This window comes from Juglans regia, chromosome 6, assembly GCF_001411555.2.
Source record: "Juglans regia cultivar Chandler chromosome 6, Walnut 2.0, whole genome shotgun sequence".
NCBI classification, from domain to species: domain Eukaryota; kingdom Viridiplantae; phylum Streptophyta; class Magnoliopsida; order Fagales; family Juglandaceae; genus Juglans; species Juglans regia.
Genome location: NC_049906.1, coordinates 2381478 through 2402701, shown reverse-complemented (window position 1 = coordinate 2402701; position 21224 = coordinate 2381478). Strand labels below are relative to the sequence as shown.

At 34.6% G+C, this 21224-nt stretch overlaps 1 protein-coding gene and 1 long non-coding RNA gene across 6 annotated transcripts; one reads left to right on the top strand and one right to left on the bottom strand.

Moving 5' to 3' along the window:
• Nucleotides 1-3845: 3845 nt before the first annotated feature.
• LOC109005394 (glycolipid transfer protein 3-like) lies at nt 3846-6536 on the bottom strand. 2 transcript variants are annotated; one of them, XM_018984323.2, is made up of 6 exons: nt 6136-6536; nt 5984-6039; nt 5609-5739; nt 4711-4849; nt 4261-4404; nt 3846-4019 (listed from the first exon to the last, which is right to left on the bottom strand). In XM_018984323.2, the coding sequence occupies exons 1-6, from the start codon at nt 6296-6298 to the stop codon at nt 3984-3986; spliced, it is 669 nt and encodes a 222-aa protein (XP_018839868.1). In that variant the 5' UTR covers nt 6299-6536; the 3' UTR covers nt 3846-3983. The 2 variants fall into 2 exon arrangements, with proteins under 2 accessions (XP_018839868.1, XP_018839869.1); XM_018984324.2 differs by having other exon boundaries at nt 4714-4849.
• Nucleotides 6537-12261: 5725 nt separating this feature from the next.
• LOC109005380 lies at nt 12262-19110 on the top strand. 4 transcript variants are annotated; one of them, XR_004801728.1, is made up of 6 exons: nt 12262-12473; nt 12604-12669; nt 17954-18057; nt 18164-18256; nt 18363-18466; nt 18676-19110. It is a non-coding gene; the product is annotated as an uncharacterized LOC109005380 (long non-coding RNA). The 4 variants fall into 4 exon arrangements; XR_004801729.1 differs by lacking the exon at nt 18676-19110 and having other exon boundaries at nt 17957-18057; nt 18363-18656; XR_004801730.1 differs by lacking the exon at nt 18676-19110 and having other exon boundaries at nt 18192-18256; nt 18363-18656.
• The last annotated feature ends 2114 nt before the right edge of the window (nt 19111-21224 follow it).

The following is a 21224-nucleotide window of genomic DNA, read 5'->3' as shown; positions in this document are numbered from 1 at the left end:
CTACCCGTCAAATTGAACGGATTACTCTAAGTGTAGGTTTGGGGGGTGGGATGAGACATAAAATTCTCATCTCATCTCATCATTACACATTTTTCAAATTTTCATACAAAATATAATAAATAATTCAATTTTTTCAAATTTCAATTCAACTTTTTTAAATTTTAATACAATAATAATACTAAAACATAATATGTTAAACATTAAAACAAAACATAAAATTCTCATCTCATCCTCCAAACCTGCTCTAAGTAGCCTGACTCAAAAAGAAAAAAAGAAAAAAAGAAAAAAAAAAGGACAGTGCTAGCACATAGGGAGTCCACTGAAACAACCAGCAAATTTTTTTTCATATCTTTTATCTTTTTTTTTTTCCAAACATTTTTTTAAGTTTATTAATTTTTTTTTTAAAAAAATATGATTTTTTTTAAATAATTACTTAACAATTAAATAAAAAAATTAAATTGGTTTATGTGATAGAAGCATTTCCCAAACCAAACAATTCTTTTACGTACAGTCGGGGGAAGTAAACGATGGAGAGTCGGCTAATACCACGTCAGATATTATAAAAAAAAAATGCACGAAATGAAACCAAAAGAGAGCTCGTTCGTCTAGCTTTCATTTGGGTCTTGCATCTTCGTTCGTCTGGATCTTGCATCTTTGTGTTAGTTCTTTGTTTTCGTCCTCGTCTGATCTAGTTCGTTGATACCCACATTGATTTGGTTCATCGTGTCCATCTAGAACCGTGGATCGCCATTTTCATGGGTATTTTCGTGTGGGTCTTCTCCATCGATCGGCAACTTCATCAAGCATTGGTAAGACAGTTGTGAATCTTCTTCCCTCTTTCCAACACAAACGCTAGCTTTTCTCATTAGCTCCATGTGAATCTTCTTCCCTCTTTCCAAATCTAAAAGCCTTGCACACGACGAAATGACAGTTATGAGTGTTACCGAGTTAGGCTCAAACCCAAAACCCCTCATGCTTTCAAATAATTCCAACGCTTTTTTAGCTAACCCATCTTGATAATAACAAGAAATCACGGTATTCCTGCAAGCCACATCCTTGTCAGGCATTTCATTGAATAGATGTATAGCATAATTAAAAGCATTGCACTTTGGATACATGCTTACAAGAGAATTGGCCACAACAACATCAATTAGACAACCAATTTTTATCACACGGGTATGTATCCTCTTCCCACAACCAACCCTACCTAATCCACCACAGGCCTTGAGAACACTTGGGTAACTGTAATCATTGGGTTTCAAATATTGGTGATGCAATAAGCTCTCATATAGTTCAAGAACTTCAATGAACATGAAGTTTTTGGCGTAAGCAGCCATGAGGCCATTCCACAAAGAGATGCCCAAAGGGAAATGGAAACGTGAAAAGAGAGGGAGGGAAATGAAAATTGCTCGAAACGGTGCGTTTTTATTTTATTTTGACACATTAGCGGCGCTTACCCGGCGCTTACACTAAACGACTGAGTATAGAGTTTTTTCCAAAAATAAATTTTATAGAAAGTCATCACAGGCCCATACTCGAGGTTACAAGAGCATTCGTTACGTAAAACCTATATTTTTGTAAAATTTAAAAGGAAATAACTTAATATAGTCCATCCAATAGATTATATATTTTATAACTAATATCTAATTTGTTATAGTACCATCTCTACTTCTATAAAATACTATTCATACTTGTATAAATATTTAATTCATTTCTCTCTCTACTTTTTACTCTTTAGTTATTTCATTATCTATTTTCTACTTTTTATTTTATTTGAAATGAATAAAATATATTTTAAAAAAATATAATATTTAAATGATATAAAGAAAAAATAGATAAACTGATATATGATATATTATAAAAGTTAGGATGTAAAATAGAAATAGTGAGTTTTAAAAAAAGTGGGGATGTGGGTTTCGACTGGGATGGAGGGGGGTGAAGGCCACTTCGACTTTGTTTGAATTAAATTTGAACGAGGTTGTTTTGAAAGAAAAAATCTATTCATTATCTCAATTTCCATCATCCTCCCATCATTCCATGATGTGACATTAAATGATAGGTTTACAAGTGAAATATAATAAATAATTTTCAATCACCTAATGCCACTTCATAGGATGATGTAAAGATGATGAAAATTGAGATGATGAGTAGCATTACTCGTTTTGAAATGAGCCACGTAGGACGTGGTGATGCAGGGATTTCCCAGGTCGGTTGTAAGTAGAATTTTTGTTACTATATACAAAAACGAAATCATATAATTTCAACGTGACATTATGTCCATAAAAGTAGGCATTCTACGCATTAAATTTGAAGTGTTATGTTTATGAATCGGTAAACCTTTTAAAAGTAATATTTCATTATGAATCATTGTAACTTATAAGTTTCATTTCTTTCCGTACTTTTGAGCACTAATTCAATATTTATAATGTTTTGTATTTTAAGCGATGTGACATTCTATCCATAAAAATAAACATTCAACCCATTAAACTTAAAGTGTTATGTTTATGGAGCGGTAATCATTTTAAAAGTAATATTTCATTATAAACTGTTATAATTTTTAAGTTTCATTTCTTTTATTACATATAAAGATATAAACCGATTCAAGTATCCACTCAAAGATACTGTTTTAACCTTTATATTGTTTCGTCAAATAAACTGTCCTATAAACCGTTTCAAATTTCTCTATTATAAAATCTAGTCTCTCTCTAAATCTCTCTCCCTCATATACAACATATACAATAATTTGTACATTGTGCGAATTATAGACTCGTTTATTTTAAAAGTGTAAGAAAGGGGCACCCATAGTGGGCACCCCTTCACCTCCTCTTGGGGGTTATGAAGTGGCTAGGCTCTTAAGCCACTTCATGAGGCTTGATGGCTGGTCCTTAATGGCCAGCCAGGGGGTTACACTAGAGAGGCTATTTAAGTAGTCTCTCTCCCTTTTTAGAATATACTCTTGGACAAAACAACTATTTCTCAAATGGTTCTCTCTAGTCACGGCATCTAGGCTGTGGAATGTGTGAGTGTTGCTCTAGTATTACCACGTAGCACACTCCACCATCGATGTGAAGATCGTGGATGAACAACGATACTGGAGAATCCGTGGAACAATCGCACTAGATCTGAGATATTTCTTGTGAGGTAATATCGCTTCCGCTGTGTATTCTGATCTAGTATTTCTAACAAAAAGAAAGGATGAATAATTCATCGAGAGTGATCTAAGATATGAACCGTTCGTTATTAGCCTCCGAATTAGCTTCCAATAATCCAAATCATTTCCTACCGGACAAAGAGGCTGGCTTGAGTACCACATTCAGAACATGATGACTCTATATATATATATATATTTATCGGCAATCATACGAAGTATATCTGGATAGACGTAGAGCCTGTAGTGTGATAGATAATTTTATCTTTATCTTTAGTTTGGATACTGTCTTGTCCGTTGATATCTTACCACGTAAATCCTGAGGATTTTTTTAATTAAAAATACAAAATTAAATTTAAATAGTCCACTCCCTAAAAACTGCACCTCTATGTTTCTTTACATTTGGATATCGAGAACACAGTATCTTACTATTATTTATTATTTTATTATTATTATTTATTTATTTTTTATTATTATTCACTACTATTTGATATTCAATAATTTCTTTACTATTTATAAGATATCTAAGAATGCTTTAATATCCAAACACAACCTTAAATGTGTTCTTTGGCAGGGGATCCAAGAAAGATTCTAGTTACTCCATTGGCAGCTCTTGCTTGTTATAAACAGCAAATGAGATGATATTTACACGTATAACATATACATTAGACTCCCTTAATTTCATGTTTCTTTGACAGATTTTGCAAATCGAGCTATTTACATATTTCTATTATATTACAGGGGAAAAAAAAAAAGAAGTAAAAAATGAAACATTGCTTTTCAAGACCAGACCGTGTACATATGTTCCGTTTTCTTTATATGAATGATATCTCCTTTAGGTAGACTTTAACCTTTCCAAGCCATAAAAACTCTGCAACAAATAAGAAAACCAGTATGAATAAACATATAGGAACTGCATAACATATAGAAACCAGTATTATTAGACACCCTCCACACTGACATGGCATGAATGATTGTCATTTCTTTTTTCTCAATCTAAATTTTAATTTTAATTTTTTTTAATTTGATATGTCAAACGCGTGACGGGTGTATTCTCCACATCGGCTTGCAAATAGAATTTTTTTTGTTAGAAAACATGAAATTAAACTTACCAAGATTGAGTGGTTTTCTTCTAATAAAGGCAAAAATAGTGAAATCAAGGTTTGCATTTCCTCTTTAAGGGTCTCATAGTTGCCATCTTTCCCCATGAGGAGATTAGTGAAGGTTTCGTTGTCAGGCACTAGTTTTAGAGCTACCTGTAAACACCACACTTGTTAGTTGGAGGTGTGTTTGGAAGAAGAAGATGATGAAGGAAGTATATAGTAGCATGACCATGCTTTAATGCTTGAGAAAGCTTGTAAACAGTGATAAAAGAAAATAGCACTCATGAGCTTAATATGAAGAGAAAAGACACCACCACCAGCTCATAGATGGGGCTCTCATTGAGAAAAGTGAAGCTTAAACTGGCCCCAAACACTCAATTTGATTAACTCACCCACCATTATTAAAAGCAAGTGATGACAATTAAAGGATACAGACATTTAGGGAGTGAGAGGAATTACTACTTTGAAAGCAGCTGATGATATCCATCCATGCCATAGCTTTAAAGTGGTGTTATAAGACTCCTCCACTGCTTGTTCCATCCTCTGTTCAGGGTCTTTTGCTAGTTTTTGCAATAATGCCAAAGTAAAATCCATGGATCTGGGGAGAAAAACACATTAATTTGTTCATGTCATTGAACATCAAGGCCTGATAATTTTAGATGTGAGTAGTCAGACCAAAAACAGAAGAAGAAGAAGAAGAAGAAAGAAAGAATACGAATATGATTCTAGAATCAGATACGGAGCTTAATCCAAGTTTATTTTGTTTCAAATAACAACAAGCCAAGACAGTGAAGTGCTTATGTTTGAATCAAGAATTAAACTAACTCATGAAATTAATCAAAGTACATCACATCACATGAGAGTATCATATTAATCCGATCCGTAATAAACTTAGAAAAAGAAAAGAGCATTATATTTTGTCATTGGATTATGCTGTGACAAATAGAGCCGACTTGCAGAAAGCAAAAACCAAATGGTCATGGACAAGAAGATACTCTAGTTATTGTCTGTATTCATGACTTTGTGCCAGATGAACTGTGAAATGAGTCATTATTATTACTAATACTTGTGCACGGTTGATCTTGAAGTAATCTAAACGTGATCTTCTTCGATCATTAAATACAATAAATCAAATTAATTTAAAAATTAATTATTAAATTTATGAATGTTTAACATAAGAGTGGGTGATAGGGATTAACAAGAACAAGGTTTCTTCTTAAAAAATTATTAGAACAGCTACACAAATGTACCTCTGTTGGAACCTTATTAGACTCTTTTATATTTGTTTTTATTTTGGTTAGCTTTTGTATTACTTCAGAATCTTAATATTAAAGGGCAAAAACACAAAGATGTTTACCTGGTAAGCCATAGAAAGGCTCTGCTACAGCTTGTAACTTTTCTTGCATTGCCTTCACTGGATTCTTTCTTCAAGATCTCAACCAGATTTGAATTCAGTAAAGGATCAGATTCATGAGCCGTTTCCAATCTCTGCGCTCGAGACACAATATAAAAATGGAAGTCGTTAAAGATAAGGATTCAAATAAAAAAAGCCAGCAGGAAAGCATCACAGCTTTGATAGCCGTAGTTTCTGATAATAAAGCTCCACATGAACTTTAAGAAAGCCAGCAGGAAATCATGTCATTACAAAATCAAAAGAGTATTCTTTTCATATAACAAAATCAAAAGAGAATCGGGGAGATTTTTGTTATGCCGTGGTTTTCCTTCTAATTACCTGAATATTCTGATGAATGTCTTGTCTAAGAACAGCCATCGTTGGTCCAATCTTATCTGCAAAAAGGTTTAAAACCACAGAAAGTTTTGTGATTTTCTACACATCTAGAGCTATTGAGAGAGAGAGAGAGAGGTGCAGATAAAAAGACCAACCAAGAACTTGAATAACCAAGTTGCAGACATAAATAAATGGCTTTGTGGGGATGTGAGCAGCATCATGATCATCACCAGGTTTAAGTACTTTGACCATCAAAGTGAGCTCTTCAATGGCAGACCTTATCTCTGACCCCCTCTCCATCTCCCTTCTCCTCTTCATTTCAACCCTCTATATCTTCTCTCTCTCCCTTATATTTGACTCTTGATTCTTGTCTCAATACTTATAGCACAACTCTGGGTATGTTATGCAAGACAGAGGCCGGAGAGGGAGCCTTTTGAATTTTCATTGATCGCTGACACACTCGGTGACACTTGCAAGTCCCTATGTTAAAACTATTAGAAGGGAGATCTAGCCGGTGTAGCTTCTCAGGCCAAAACACACACTCTCTCTCTCTCTCTCCTTTTTCTAATCTTTTTTTTTTTCCAATTTTTTATGGGTTTTGTGTATTTTTTTTCCTCAAATGTTTCTGTTACTCTTAGATTGATAGCGACCTTAAATTTGACATTGAAATAATCGAATCTCCCAATTGCTTGCTTTTTTATATGCAAGTATATATCCATCTGATGTGGGTCATGTAAAATAATTAACAAGATGGTAAAACTCTATCATTATCCGCCGCAGATACCAGAGATATTCAAACTTTATCCATTACAAGTTGGAGGAATATTTATCATAATGTTGGCCATTTCCATGCCCAAAAAGGCTGAAGCAGCTCTCCTTATAAACTCTTTTTGCAAAAGTATATCGATATATATGCATGTCTTTAATAAAGTTGTAGCTGTGGGCCTGTGGCTGCAATTTGGCGGCATGCAATCCAAACCAGTAGTACTTGACAGTTCTAGTCTTCGTACATGGCTAGTTTTTGTGGCCACTGTTTGGTGCATTAGTGCTTTTGTTTCAGCATGTAATTTTCTGGTTGATAACAATAAAAAAAATCTAGAGTAACACCTTGTAATTTCTATCACATCAATGGACCAGAAGGAGGCTTTAGATCGACTTTGACTACATTAGAAAAAGGAAAGTCTCTATCAAACTTTTGCCTTGTTAGATGATCATCCTAAGATGTTTGGCGTGGTCGTAATTCATTATTATGAATACTAAAAAAGATGTTGATTAGGTTGGAAATGTGATGTCCTGAACTGTATCATGGTTTTGTTAAGTTTTTTTTTTTTTTTAATGATTTGATTCGTTTCATCTCTTAGTATATTGTTTAGATTTTAGCACGTCCTTACATCTCTGTAGAGAGTTCGTTTGGATTGAAAAACTATTTTAACTCGTATCATTATTATAATTTTCTTAAATTCTTACATAAAATATAATAAATAATTTAATTTTTTTAAATATTAAATAATAATAATATTAAAATAATAATATTTTATTTAACTTTTAATTTTTATCTAAAACTATCTTATCTCATCTCACTATCTAAAACGTGACTTAGATACCACTACTTCACCTTCTCCTTTGCGCACGACTACAAAGAGAAAACATACCAGTTAAACTACAAAGTCAAACTGATTTTTAGTCTGTTTATGTAACGAATTGTATCATGGTACTTCTGCTTGACAATTTACATATTCAGCTGAGAGTTGATTAATCTGTCTTGGCGCAGCAAGTCAGAGAACCTTTGAAGGAAGAGTGATTTTCTCCAAGAAACCCCCAGGCCGAAAGGGATCCAAGTAATTTTTTAATGCAGAATGCAGATCAATCCATTGTTTATTAATTTACTCATATATTTTATACTCTCTCTCTCTCTCTCTCTATATATATATATATATATGTATATATTAATCTGTTCTTGTATGTAAGCCATGACTCAATAATGGTTGTGGTAGAGTAGTATATAAAATTCAGTTCTCTCTCAATCAGAATATTAATGCTTCAAAGTCTACATGATACAGATCACTGATCATTAGTTAATTACATTATCATCTAGTAGGCCATTTTGTTTTTTTTTTGTTTTTTGAGAAATTCTCAAATGGGATCCATGAATCTAGACTTTGTTGATCATAATCATGGTATTTTTGTTCAGGAGAAAGGAAGCATATCATGCACCATTTTATGAAACACTAGCTAAAAAACTGATGCTGTACAGCAGACAACCTTGTAATTGTCCTTTCCAATTGAAAGAGTACTTCAACGGTACTTGAGTTTAGTGTTATGCATTTATATATGCTGTAGGTTTTGAAAAACAAAAAAGATAACTCATATTTCTTGTATATAATCAATCTGATCCCTTGCGTTGCTACTTCTAAAAACAATATCTGATAAGCTCATCATGTTTCGAATTCTTGGCTTATAGTACTATATATGTGTGATATCTCGTATTGAATGATAAGAATAAGTGGTGTATGTGTTTTCATATTATTTGAGAATAAGAAGTTCATCTTGCTCAGTATAATGGTTTCGATAGGACTCTAATTATATAATTGACTAGTCATTTTAGAATATAGATCACGTGATTTGCCAGCCATCGAGTCTAGTGTTATGAAAAATAGTTTTAGATACCATTGTAACTTTTTTTTCTTTCTGTTTTGCTCTTAAATGGTATAAAGGCAAGAGATTAGCAGTATCCAAGATTAATAGAAAATTAGATCAGTGTGAATGCAACAGGATTCCTTTGGGAATTACCACAATTGTTTAAGACCATCGAAAGAAGACAACATGAATATATGTTATAAATTAATGGGAACATCTGATGATTTGGGAAACAATAAATTAAGGATAATTAATGTGATTAAGTAAATTAGGCAGGCACAGCTAGCTCATTGGCCATTGGGCTAAATTAGCTTTATCTTGCCCCAACTACCTCTTATCAATATTATTTTATTATTCAAGTATCATGCCTGACATCAGTACTCCTCAAAGAACTAGATCAGGAGAATCCATGTAAATCAAACTACTTTTTTAACTAATCTGGGTAGATGATCTTACAAGAAAAATAAGTATTTATGACGGATTATTTACGACGATAATAATTATTTATAATAAAAACAGACTGATTTTGATAAAAACTAATTATTTTTACAGAATATAAATAGTCATAAATAAACAGTTTTCTTGTAGATGATAGATAATATAGATAAATGAATTATTTAAGGGGTGAACAGGAAGGATTCCCTTTGTTATAACCAGAGACAGACAATTAGACTAATCCATGCAGTTATTTAAGGACAAAAGAATAAAAAAATATCAACTGCATTTCTTTGAACTATTTATTCTTAATCTCTTGTATGTATCTCTTTTGACTTCACTTTATGTTCCAAGCATATGCAGGTCTGTAAGCATATAAACCTATAAATTAATTAATGATATATGTACAGTGATGAATGATGATAATTTTCAGTGATGAATCGATCATGGGGTCGAAGGTTAATGGAGGGAAAAATACATGATCAGGTGATACTAGAAACTGAATGTTGGAGATTGTTTGTGTTCACTTGTCCTAAAAGTTTAATCTGATGGGAAGATATAAATTTAATTATTTATATTATATTCTTAATACTCATACTCACATATAGGCCAGACTCTCATTAATGAGTGGGTCTAATATGGAGTCAATGTTCGAACTTTGAACTTCTGCTTTAATACTATGTAAAATCACCAGTTGTTTCAAAAACTTAATATGACAAAAAGAGAGAAATTCAATTATTTGTATTATATATATATATATATATATTCTTAATACGACCTAACTAGTAAGATTGTGCTAAAGAAAAATGATATTTACAGTCCTAGTATATGCAAACTCCGTGCACTCCTTTAAAAAAAATTAGGTAAATCTAAGATCTACATGAAAAAATCATATTTTTAATGATAGATCTTATTAATTTTCAAAAAGAGTGTACTAGACTTACAAGAAAAAGTCACGTGGATAATGGCCATACACTTTACTATAAGAAAAATTCTCCAATCATGTTGTGATGAAAGTCATATCCAATGCTATATAGTTGCAAAATGAAGAAATGAACGAGTTTCGTTAGGAGTGATACTGAGGATTGAGTTCCGTTTGAACATTTCACGGTAAGAACTTGATCTCTAGGATCCCTATAGGATTCATCACAGAGGGCACGATGATAATTCTGAAAACATATTTGAAGTTCTGCATTATTCAAGTCCATGGCAAGATCGTTGTCTCTAGATACCACTTGTAATGAACCTACTACAGATTGTGAGAATGGCAATGAAAATGTAGGGAGAATTGTGACTTATAGTAATAAAAGGGATGAACAATGAAGAAGATAAAACTGCTACGACTTGGGAAGTTTGAGGCTCCCAATTCCTCCATAGATGCAAATAACAGAAAGTTCAACAACATTCCAGAATACCTCAAGAAGACTACCTCCCTCTACATATACTGGGAAACAATTCCCTTAAACGACAACCTTCACACTAAGGCCATGGCCACTACCTACTCACATTAACTAGGCCCATGGGCCACTAACAACAACAACTAATTTAAATAACAGATAACAACTAAGTTGAGTATCAAGCCCAGCCCACTTTAATGAGATTCATAACAAAATCTCTGACGATCATTAGGCAGGGTCATATGTGGTACCTACGAATTGTACCTTTTTGTTTTTGTTTTTGTTTTTTTTCCCTAAGCAAGCAAGTAAACTTCATTAAAAAAGATGATACATGAGGAGGGAGTGAGGTTCCCTAACAAACACTCAAGAATAATAACAACAGTGTAAAGTGGTGGATTAAAAAAAAAAAAAAGTTTTTATAACTAATTTCTTGGTCTTCACCCATGTCTTACAAATATGACGCCGTTTTAAAAAATGATAATAAACTGTTCACAAAAATTTTGCGAACAATGGAACCACCATTGGTGGCGGTTGAACCTTGGCTAAAAGCAGTGAGAGTGACGGGTGCACTGTTTTTGTTGTCTTGTAATAATTTTTGGAGAGATTCATTGTCCCTTCTTCGAGATTACCGATTAGGAAAAATGATAACATAGTGGAAAACACGGCATCGAGTGGAATGATTTGAGGCCAGTGATCATCTGCATTCCCGCGTTCTTGTGATGGCGTGTGAAAGGATGGGATGGAGACAGGGTGGTCCAGATCTGGAAGATTTCGACGATATGAAGCTGTTGGTACAACACATGTAGTCGTCGAAGGCGTTGGTGCGCGGAGCGGAGCGGAGCGAAGCGGAGCGGAAACAAGCCGCGAGTGAGGGCCATGTGTCGAGCTTTTTGGCGCGACTCCGCTTCGTCCTAATAGATCGGCGACTGTAGGATGGCATGGTGGGGAGCGTGTAGGCAGATGGTGGCCAGAGAGAAGCAGATCTGATCAAAACCGAACCGGTGGAGGGAGGAGGGATAAAACACCACCTTGAAAGTGTATACACAATGCGAAAATAGAAAGGATAAGAAAAGACCTATCTGGCAACAACTCTCACTAAAATGCACTAAAATGAAGTTTTCTAGAAAGAAGGAAGAGGTTTTCTCTCTAAAAACCGAGAGGAGGGGAAGTTTGTACCTTTTTGTTTGTAAATTCACGAACTATGAATTCTAGGAATGCACATAATTATAAAACTCAGAAGGTTTGCTTCTTCATGATATGTATATATATATATATATATATTCAATGTGATTTAGAAATAAATATGGAAAATAATTTATATAGTTTTAGGTTATGCAAGACTTATGTATTTTTTAAAAAAAAAAAGATAAATTTAGAATCTATATGAAAAAATTCTCATTTTTATGTATTAGCAGATAAAAATGTCTTTCTTTTATTTGTTTGCAGCACTTAGATGTATGAAAACAATATAAAAGAAAAAGAAAAGTCAAAGCAATTTAAATGAATGAATCCAACTTTTACTCGTACTAATTTTAAACAAATGAATTGTTGTTTTTTTTTTTTCTTTTTTTCTTTTTACTTTCTAGAACTTCTGAAGAGGCCCATTTATCCATTAGCATCCAGTAATTGGGCCTAATCTGGCAGGCCCAAGATGGTTCGCCCCATTGAAACCATTCATTCCCTCCATGAACTCAATGGGCCTCCCGGGCCTGCTTGGAGACTGGAAGAATCTTGAAGTTGCAAAAATACCCTTAACCCTTACACTTAATGACGTTTATATCCTTATCATCAAAAGGATCAACATGCCAGGCTCTTCGTGACTCGGAGTTCATTCATCATCGACAATGGCTTCGGCGGGCGCACGAGTACTGCACCTACCAGGCTACCATCCACTTTAGCGCCGTTGGCCAACCGATTTAGATACACTTTATCTTACTCTAAAGTGTGTTTTAATTCGATGCAGCTCGGGACCACTCTACCAGCAAGAAAGCCTGTGGTTAGAGCTGCTAGAACTGAGTCCAAAGGTGTCTCCTTAGGCTTCAGATATCCCCATTTTGAAGTTCTTTATTTCAGTCATTATTATATGTGTATTGGGTCATTCTAATTTCTCCAAATTGACTTGCAACTTAATCCATAAAGTTTTGGTTGGTTTAGCTTCCAGAGTCACTTCCTGGGAAAGTGTGGAAATTGGAATACTTCGAATCACATCTTGATATACCGGTAATAATTTCAATTTTTGTTCGGTATGTTTTGGTTTCATGTTGCAATTATACATTGCTCTTTAATGTTGATGATTTCCAATGATTTTATATGCTTGATAGTTGATGTTTGCTAGCATTTTTATCAACCTATTTGAATGTTAAAGTGTAAGTAAATGCTGAGTGTTCTGTACTCCGGTGAAAATCTTTGAAGTGAGACGTGTGTGAGGTTTTCGATCAGGCTTCATTTGAATGCGAAGGACGATAGGAGAGTGCGGATACAAGAATGTTGCATCTTGTAGTAGAAAACTTTACTAGACCAGAGAACATTCAATTAACAATCAATGACAAATGAACTCCATCAAACCAACCTCGGGTTTCTATAGGCATTCTCAAATTACTTGTCAATTACATCTAGCTCAAATAGCACCCCCACCTCAACACCTGCATGCCTAGGACTAAGGTTGAGTGCCTGATTGTGGCTTCATTAACATTTGGGTTTGTGTGAGGACAACAAAACATTTGTAGCCAAATGTGGTAGAAAAAAGCCACCCAAGCAGCTCTAACTAGAACCATCTTTCCTCTCCAGGGCTTAATGACTCAAGAAAGGTCCGGTTCACCATCCGTGCAAACACTAGAATCATCACGCAAGCTCAAGATTCTCAACCAAGCCTCTCCTTGTGAAGCTGTAATTGAAACATAGATTGAAATATTATTTATTGGTGTCCAAACAGGGTTAAAAAATTTGTTTAGTTTGCTTAAATTAAACACAATTATTAGTTTTATATTGATAGTGAAACATCATCATCAGTTCAGGGGGGGGGGGGGGGGGGTATTTTAAATATATTATGTTTGGTCACTCAAGTGAAAGAAGGTATGAAATGATAGAAAAAGACATGATTGCAGGGGGCTGTCGATAAACTTGCTCAACCTCTGTAACACCCCGTTCCCGTAGGATAGAGATGTTATTAGCATTTATAACTTAGTGCCCGGTAAAGAGATTCATATCCAGAAATACCTCATTTATTGAAATTCATCAAAACGTTAAAACTAGATTGAACATGATTGTTTTAACAACTAAACGTAAAATAAAAGAACACAAACTAATCCTATGAATGACATAAAAAGGAATCTAATTCTTGTGTGAACATCACTTATTCATTCCTAAGTCTTTGTACTAGATCTATTCCTGGCCATCCAACTCTGCATCATCATAGACATCATCTGCGAGAATTAGACATAGAAGAAAACAAGAAGACAAACAAACAAAATGAGTCGAATACTCAGTAAGTAGCACATCATACCGTAAAATATAATTTTTGTAACATACATTTCATTTCTATGAGACTCTTCAAAACATACCTACAACTTCATAGATTACAATCAAACACGTAACATGACTTTCTGAAGGATTTTACATACGTATATCATTATAGACTCACATAGCAGATGTTTTAATCATTGACCAAAAGCGGAAGCATACATAATCGTGGCAAACATGTAATCGTGAATGCATAATATCTTATTTATCTTGTCATATCATGGAGTGAAACACGCTTGGGTCCGTGTTTCACCTAACTTGCATAACATGAGTGAAACACGCTTGGGTCCGTGTTTCACCTAACTTGCATAACATGGAGTGAAACACGCTTGGGTCCGTGTTTCACTTAACTTGCATAACATGGAGTGAAACACGCTTGGGTTCGTGTTTCACCTAACTTGCATAACATGATGTGAAACACGCTTGGGTCCGTGTTTCACCTAACTTGCATAACATGGAGTGAAACACGCTTGGGTCCGTGTTTCACCTAACTTGCATAACATGGAGTGAAACACGCTTGGGTCCGTGTTTCACCTAACTTGCATAACATGGAGTGAAACACGCTTGGGTCCGTGTTTCACTTAACTTGCATAACATGGAGTGAAACACGCTTGGGTCCGTGTTTCACTTAACTTGCATAACATGATGTGAAACACGCTTGAGTCCGTGTTTCACTTAACTTGCATAACATGGAGTGAAACACGCTTGGGTCCGTGTTTCACTTAACTTGCATAACATGGAGTGAAACACGCTTGGGTCCGTGTTTCACTTAACTTATGGTTAACCACGCTTGAGTCCGTGGCACCGTAATATTTCTTAACTTCCTTAATGCATGAAAATTTATTAGGTTTTCATGAATATTTCTAACATAGCATATTCTTGTACATGGCATAGCATAACATGGCATAATATGTCATATTCTTGTACATATCATAGCATGGTATGTCATATTCTTGAACATGGTATAGCATGACATAGCATAACATGACACTTCCTTATACATGGCATAACATAACATGGTACTTTCTTATACATGGCATAACATAATATGATCTGAATATTTTATGACATTTCATGGCATACGCAATCTAAGTACTACATGAACATGGCTCGCATAATATGGCTATTCTATTACATGGCATACTTACTTGAATTACTACATGAATATCTCATTGCTTTCATACGATTTTTAGTAACATTCAATTAATCAAACAAATTTATTCATTCAAGCATAATCTCATATTCCCTCAAGATCATGAAAGGAATCTAACATTGGCTTGTCTCTTAGTGTAGCGTAGATAACCATCATAAGCACATCATATTTTCATATATGACAATAATATTCACAATACGCATACATTTATATGATCATACTATTTACTACCTCAAGACATATCTAATAAAACAATAACAATAACAATAACAAAAACAATAACAATAACAATAATAATAATAATAATAATAATAATAATAATAATAATAATAATAATAATAATAATAATAATAATAATAATAATAAATCACACTTTTGGACTCGGGGTGTTACAACCTCCCTCTATAGACCTGTTTAGACTCCTCATGGTAGCTTGAAGTAAGGTCATTGGTAGGGACTGTAGAACAACCCTTGTTCAATGAAATGGCTGTCAGTGGGCTGTTAATAATTTTTTTTGATAAGTAAACAAATTATATTACTCCAAGAATAGGTCTAGCCCAGTATATACAAGAGACAACCTTGACTAGTGCAAGGGAGACAAGGAAATCATGAAGGACCATGCCATTGAAATCAACAGCATTGGACCAAGTACATAACGTGCTATAAAATAAAGCTATAAGGTCCTCTAGCAATCTCTCCTTATCCTCAAATGTCCGCGCATTACGTTCCTGCCATAGACAACACATGATACACATTGGAATCATCTTCCAGACTGCTGAATGTACCTCTCCAATAATTGGCCAGCTGGCCAAAGCTGCCACCACGGTCTTTGGCATAACCCAACCCAACTCTACTCTACCCAGCACCCCATCCCATAAAGCCCGTGCTATCTCCTAGTGTAACAAGAGGTGATCCACCGACTTGCCCCTCCCCTACACATACAACACCAATCTGTTATAATAATTCTTCGCTTCCTCAAATTATCAGTTGTGAGAATCTTGCCCAAAGATGCTGTCCACACAAAGAAAGCTACTTTGGGGGGCGCCTTGTGTCTCCATATCCTTCTCCAAGGGAACCGAATGGTGGGGTCTTGGGTAAGAGCCTTATGAAATGAATGAACTGAAAAGGCACCTTTCTCGGCGGGTACCCACCACAATCCATCTTCTTGTACATTGCTTGGCTTCACGGAGTACAGGAGACTATAAAAATCAGTAAAACTGTTCATCTCCCGATCTTGCGCGGCCCTACCAAAACTGATATTCCAATGAAGTTGCTCACCTGATATTCCCATAACCTCCGCTATTGAAGCCTCTTTGACACTGGCAATTTGGAATAATGAGGGAAATACACCTTGTAGAGCAGTATCTCTGCACCAAATATCTTTCCAGAATTTAATCCTGGATCCATTGCCCATCAGAAGACGAGTGTGACGGAAAAAAACCACCCATCCTCTTCTAATGTGTTTCCACAACCCCACTCCATCAGCTCCTCTAACTTCTTTAGTGCGCCATCCCCCCAAATATCGCCATATTTGCACCCAATCACCCCTCTCCACAAGGCTTCTTCCAGTTCCTTATTGTATCTCCACAACCATTTGCCGAGTAATGGCCGATTGAAAGTCCTCACATTTCTAATACCCAGACCACCGTTGGATATTGGGCGACAAACTGTTTCACATAGTGGGCTGTTAATCATGAAGAACCTAAACAAAAAAGAGGAATTGGTTGGCGTCATCTACATGAGGAGCATAAATTTGATGAGTCCTGCTAATAATGCCTTGACAGCTGAATATGTGCTTTGGCTTAGGTCAGCTAGTCTGGAATCGTATTACCTAATCATATTCACAATGCAAGTGTAAAATACATGCCAAGAATCTTGGTAATGAACAAAACTCACATCATATCCGATCTTAGGTTTTTAATGGGGCTAAAATTCCAGATTGCTAATTGGCCTATGGTTTACTCAAAAAATTAGACAAAAGAAAAGATATAGTTGTTGGCTTCTAAAACTTAAGAGTCAACTCTTGAGGGTTTTAAGAGAATGCTCCATCTCAATGAGAGTTTGTTTTTAAACGACAGGAGTATTTATGAGAAGTGTGAACTTTGCGTCATGTAAAGGATCAGCATTATCTGCTCAGCCAGAGTTTAATACCGCTTATATTAATTAGGCAGGTTGTTATGAGGGAGAATGAATTGTTAACTTCCAATAATATGTAGCAACCCAGGAAAAGCTCTAGCCACTGTGCGCTATTGAAAAAAACTAATCAGTTTGAAACTTTCCTGGAAATAATTATAAAGTGCAGTTTCATCTAGTATGTAGCTAATTGTCATATAATTAAAAGGTGGCTCTGATACCATATGTAATGATCCAAGGAAAGCGCTAGCCATGTTTGTGCTATAACTCTGAAAAGACTAGTCAATTTGAAACTTTCCTAGAATCACTTATAAAGTCCAGTTATACCTAATAAATAGCCAATGTGAGACTTAGTACTCATAACTACCTTTATAACATACTAATTATTTGTGAGTTATTCCTTTTCTCAATGTGAGACCGGGGTGTACATAACTCCTGCATTATGACTGGCTCAGCTCCATGAACCCATAAAGCATGACCATTACCACAAAATGGCCAGTCCTTATAAATGGTAGTTTTGTTTAACAAGAAATAGTAGTAAAGTGCTCTCTCTCTCTCTCTCTTTCTCTATAGAAAACAATATTGAGCATCGATGATATTTGTTCCATCAGAGATGTAATGTAGGTTATGTTTATTTGAAACCACTGCCCATTTGTTAAAAATTTGAACCATAAGTAGGGACTTGATCTGTGTTGCTAGTAGGTGATTTCTCCAACATATAAAGCTCCTCACAGGATGGATCACAATTCATGGCAGTAGAAGCAAAGCTGCTTAACTATTTCTTTCCATATTTATGTGATGAGGTAGGCTACTGTCAATCTCAACCCGCGGCTTCTTATTTTCATTTTATTTTGGAAATCATTTACACATTTGCATGTGATCGTATGTTCTGTTTGGTTTTTGTCAAAGTGCTACATTCTTGTTGATGCGCATACAGAGCCTCTATTAATCGCATTTGGTGTAAAAATTGCTAGTGCCATCAATTCAGATACCTGAACCCAGGTATCTTCTTACCTAATACACTGTACTTTTCTTCCTTCATCAAACATCTTTAAAGCCTTTAAAGACTTAATTACATGGTTGAAATCTATTTTCCCCTATCTGCTAGAGTGTTGGATGCAGCATAAAGTGGCCTCTGGGACAAATTGGCGATCTGTAATCTCTAGTTTGAACTTCTTTGAGACAAATCAATGAAGAAATTATTTCTTTCAGGTATCGATGCCTCTTATGTAATGAATTATTACCATTTTGATATAATATGTAATATTTTTCTTGTTTCTGTTAATTTCTCAGCCTTCTTGTTTTAGCATTTTGGATTTCTCAAGGTGTAAAAGGCAAGAAATGATGTAATAGTTGATACTTTTGTATATGATTATTTAATATAAGTTGTACTTATAGTGCATCTGAATGGTTTTCTCCAGTGTTGAGTATTTTCATTTGGATGACGGCTGTCAGATGAAAATTTCTGGTTTGCCTGTTCTGATGGTCCTTTATTCCAACAATCAGTTCTGCAATGCCCATTTAGATACTCCTGCAACCTACTCTCACTCTTTGAGGTTTTTGATAAATGTTGATATCTTCTTATATGCTTCGAGATGGACTACAAATGGATTCTAATTCAGATGCACTACGAATAAATGTGAAGGCTGGTATTATGGGTACATAAACCCTAACATGAAGGCAATTATTGTTCTAACACATCCGGGGTTTTGGTATTGCATGAGTTATTCTTGGGATCTTTTAAAAATTCTTGGGATCTTTTTATGTCTTTGGGCGAATGTAATCGTTCTGAATGAGATAATTTTCATGATTTTCTTTTAGCTTTTACTAGCTCTTAGTTTGTATTTAGGTATTTTTGCTTGTATACTTCCTGTGTACTTAGACTATGCCTATTTACTTGTTTCAATAAAACTTCTTATTACTTATAAAAAAAAATTATGAACTAACATTGATGTCACCAATAACCCTATTTGCACATCCTCCTTCAAGGCTGGGTTGAATTTTGCTAGCTGATGTAAGAGATGTCTACTCAGTTATCTCTTAGTTGTTATCTTGTTTGCTGTGTCTCATAGATGTTAGCATTTGAACTCATGCTAAAATTTGGCAGCTGTTTTGTGATGGTGCTGACCTTAAAATCAAGACTCCTATGGCTCTGTTATACCTTAGGAATAAGCTGTTATTTAATAATACAGGAAATTTGGAAACCCAAAACTACAAACCATCTCTTTTACATTGCCCAAACATAAATATCTCTTCAATCACACCTGCAACCATGTTACTATCAAATGGAATTTGACAGAAGGTGCTGAAACACGTCATGCACGCATGCATACAACAGTAACAACACACCCATAGGAATCACGATAGGAATAATGTTCATATTTTCTTTGAGATAATCCCTTAAACACATGTGGAAGTCACATCTAGATGATTGATATGTTAAGGTACATTGTCAGCTTTGACAGCGACAATTAATGCAGATTTTAAAGTTAATGATCCCAATTGAGTAATGATATGCGCACCCTTTTCGTAATATATGATATAAAATGAAGATATTTTTGTAAAGTGATATTATTTTTATATAATATTTTATAATAATATTATTAATTTTAAAATATAATTATAAAATATGTTGTGAAAAGTATTGTTAGTCTTCTTTACACTAATGTTTCCGTACTTTAATGGTCAATCAAGACACCCCAATAAAGTTTTTTAAGATCAAGCAAACGATTGTTGTTGTAAAAGAAACTATGAGAGAAGGCTTATAACCTAATTAATTATTATTTGCTAATAAGTATTGCTAAAAGAGAATTGCTATAATTACAAAAAAGATTTTATAAAAGTAAATCATAAATTAACATGACTTTTAATGATATGTTAGATTTATTTTATAATAAAAATAATTTTATAATTTAACGTACACATCAAACTACGTCAATTTATGAGTTAATTTTTATAAAATTTTTTTATGGTTAAAATATTTCTCCCGCTGAAAAGGTGTAAACAAGCTAATTCTCACCTCAATGTCCACGAGTTACAGCAGTTTAAAATCTTCGGTTGGATTTATTTTATTTTATTTTTTGTTTGTTTTTTGTTACACGTCAATTGTTACAAGGGCTTACCACTTACAAGGATGTGTACTTGCTTTGCTGATACCAGATGAACTCAACTACAATCAAATGTAATTGCTTAAGAAGTTTCACAAGAATGATTACTTTAGGGGAGGGGTTGCTTGCAATCTTAGCCATTGGAGTTTGATAGAGTACAGTGAACAATCTGTGGGCCTAAGACAGTCTGATGCACATGACTAAAAGCAATGTATCCTTTCAAGAACATGGAGCTTGAATACTCTTTTATATCTGAAACATAATAATTGGGGAGAGCTGAAAAGGATAGGGGTCTATTTGTTGTGTTCTATACCTCTCATGCCCTCCAAATGTGTGTCACCACCATGGCTTTTTCATTGGCTCAGCCCCCCCTACAGACAATCAATCCATTGGTATTGGGCTTGTGTCTGTTTCCCTTGGTTCCCAAGTTGAAAGCTACTCTTGCTTGCATAGCCATGTTAATTTGATTCCTCGGCATTGTAGTGTTTTGCTCATATTTCTTTACTCCCTGTGACCTGTGTTATAAGCATCTTTTGTTCTGTTTATATGTAATTTGCATGCATTTGGTATTTGAAGTCTAGATTTCACCAAAACAATTATGAAAAGCTAGGGCTGGCATTATGAATGAGATATGCTATATACCAATTCATCTCACTCCCGTCACATGGTAGTGACGTGGCATTACCCATCAACCATTAGATCAACTGAGGCCTCGTTTGTTTTCGCAGATGAGATGAGATAAATTGAGATAAAACTTGAAAGTTGAATAAAATATTATAAGAATATATTTTTTTAATATTATTTTTATTTTGAGATTTGAAAAAATTAAATTTTTTGAATTGTTTCTCGGCACTTTTTGAAGT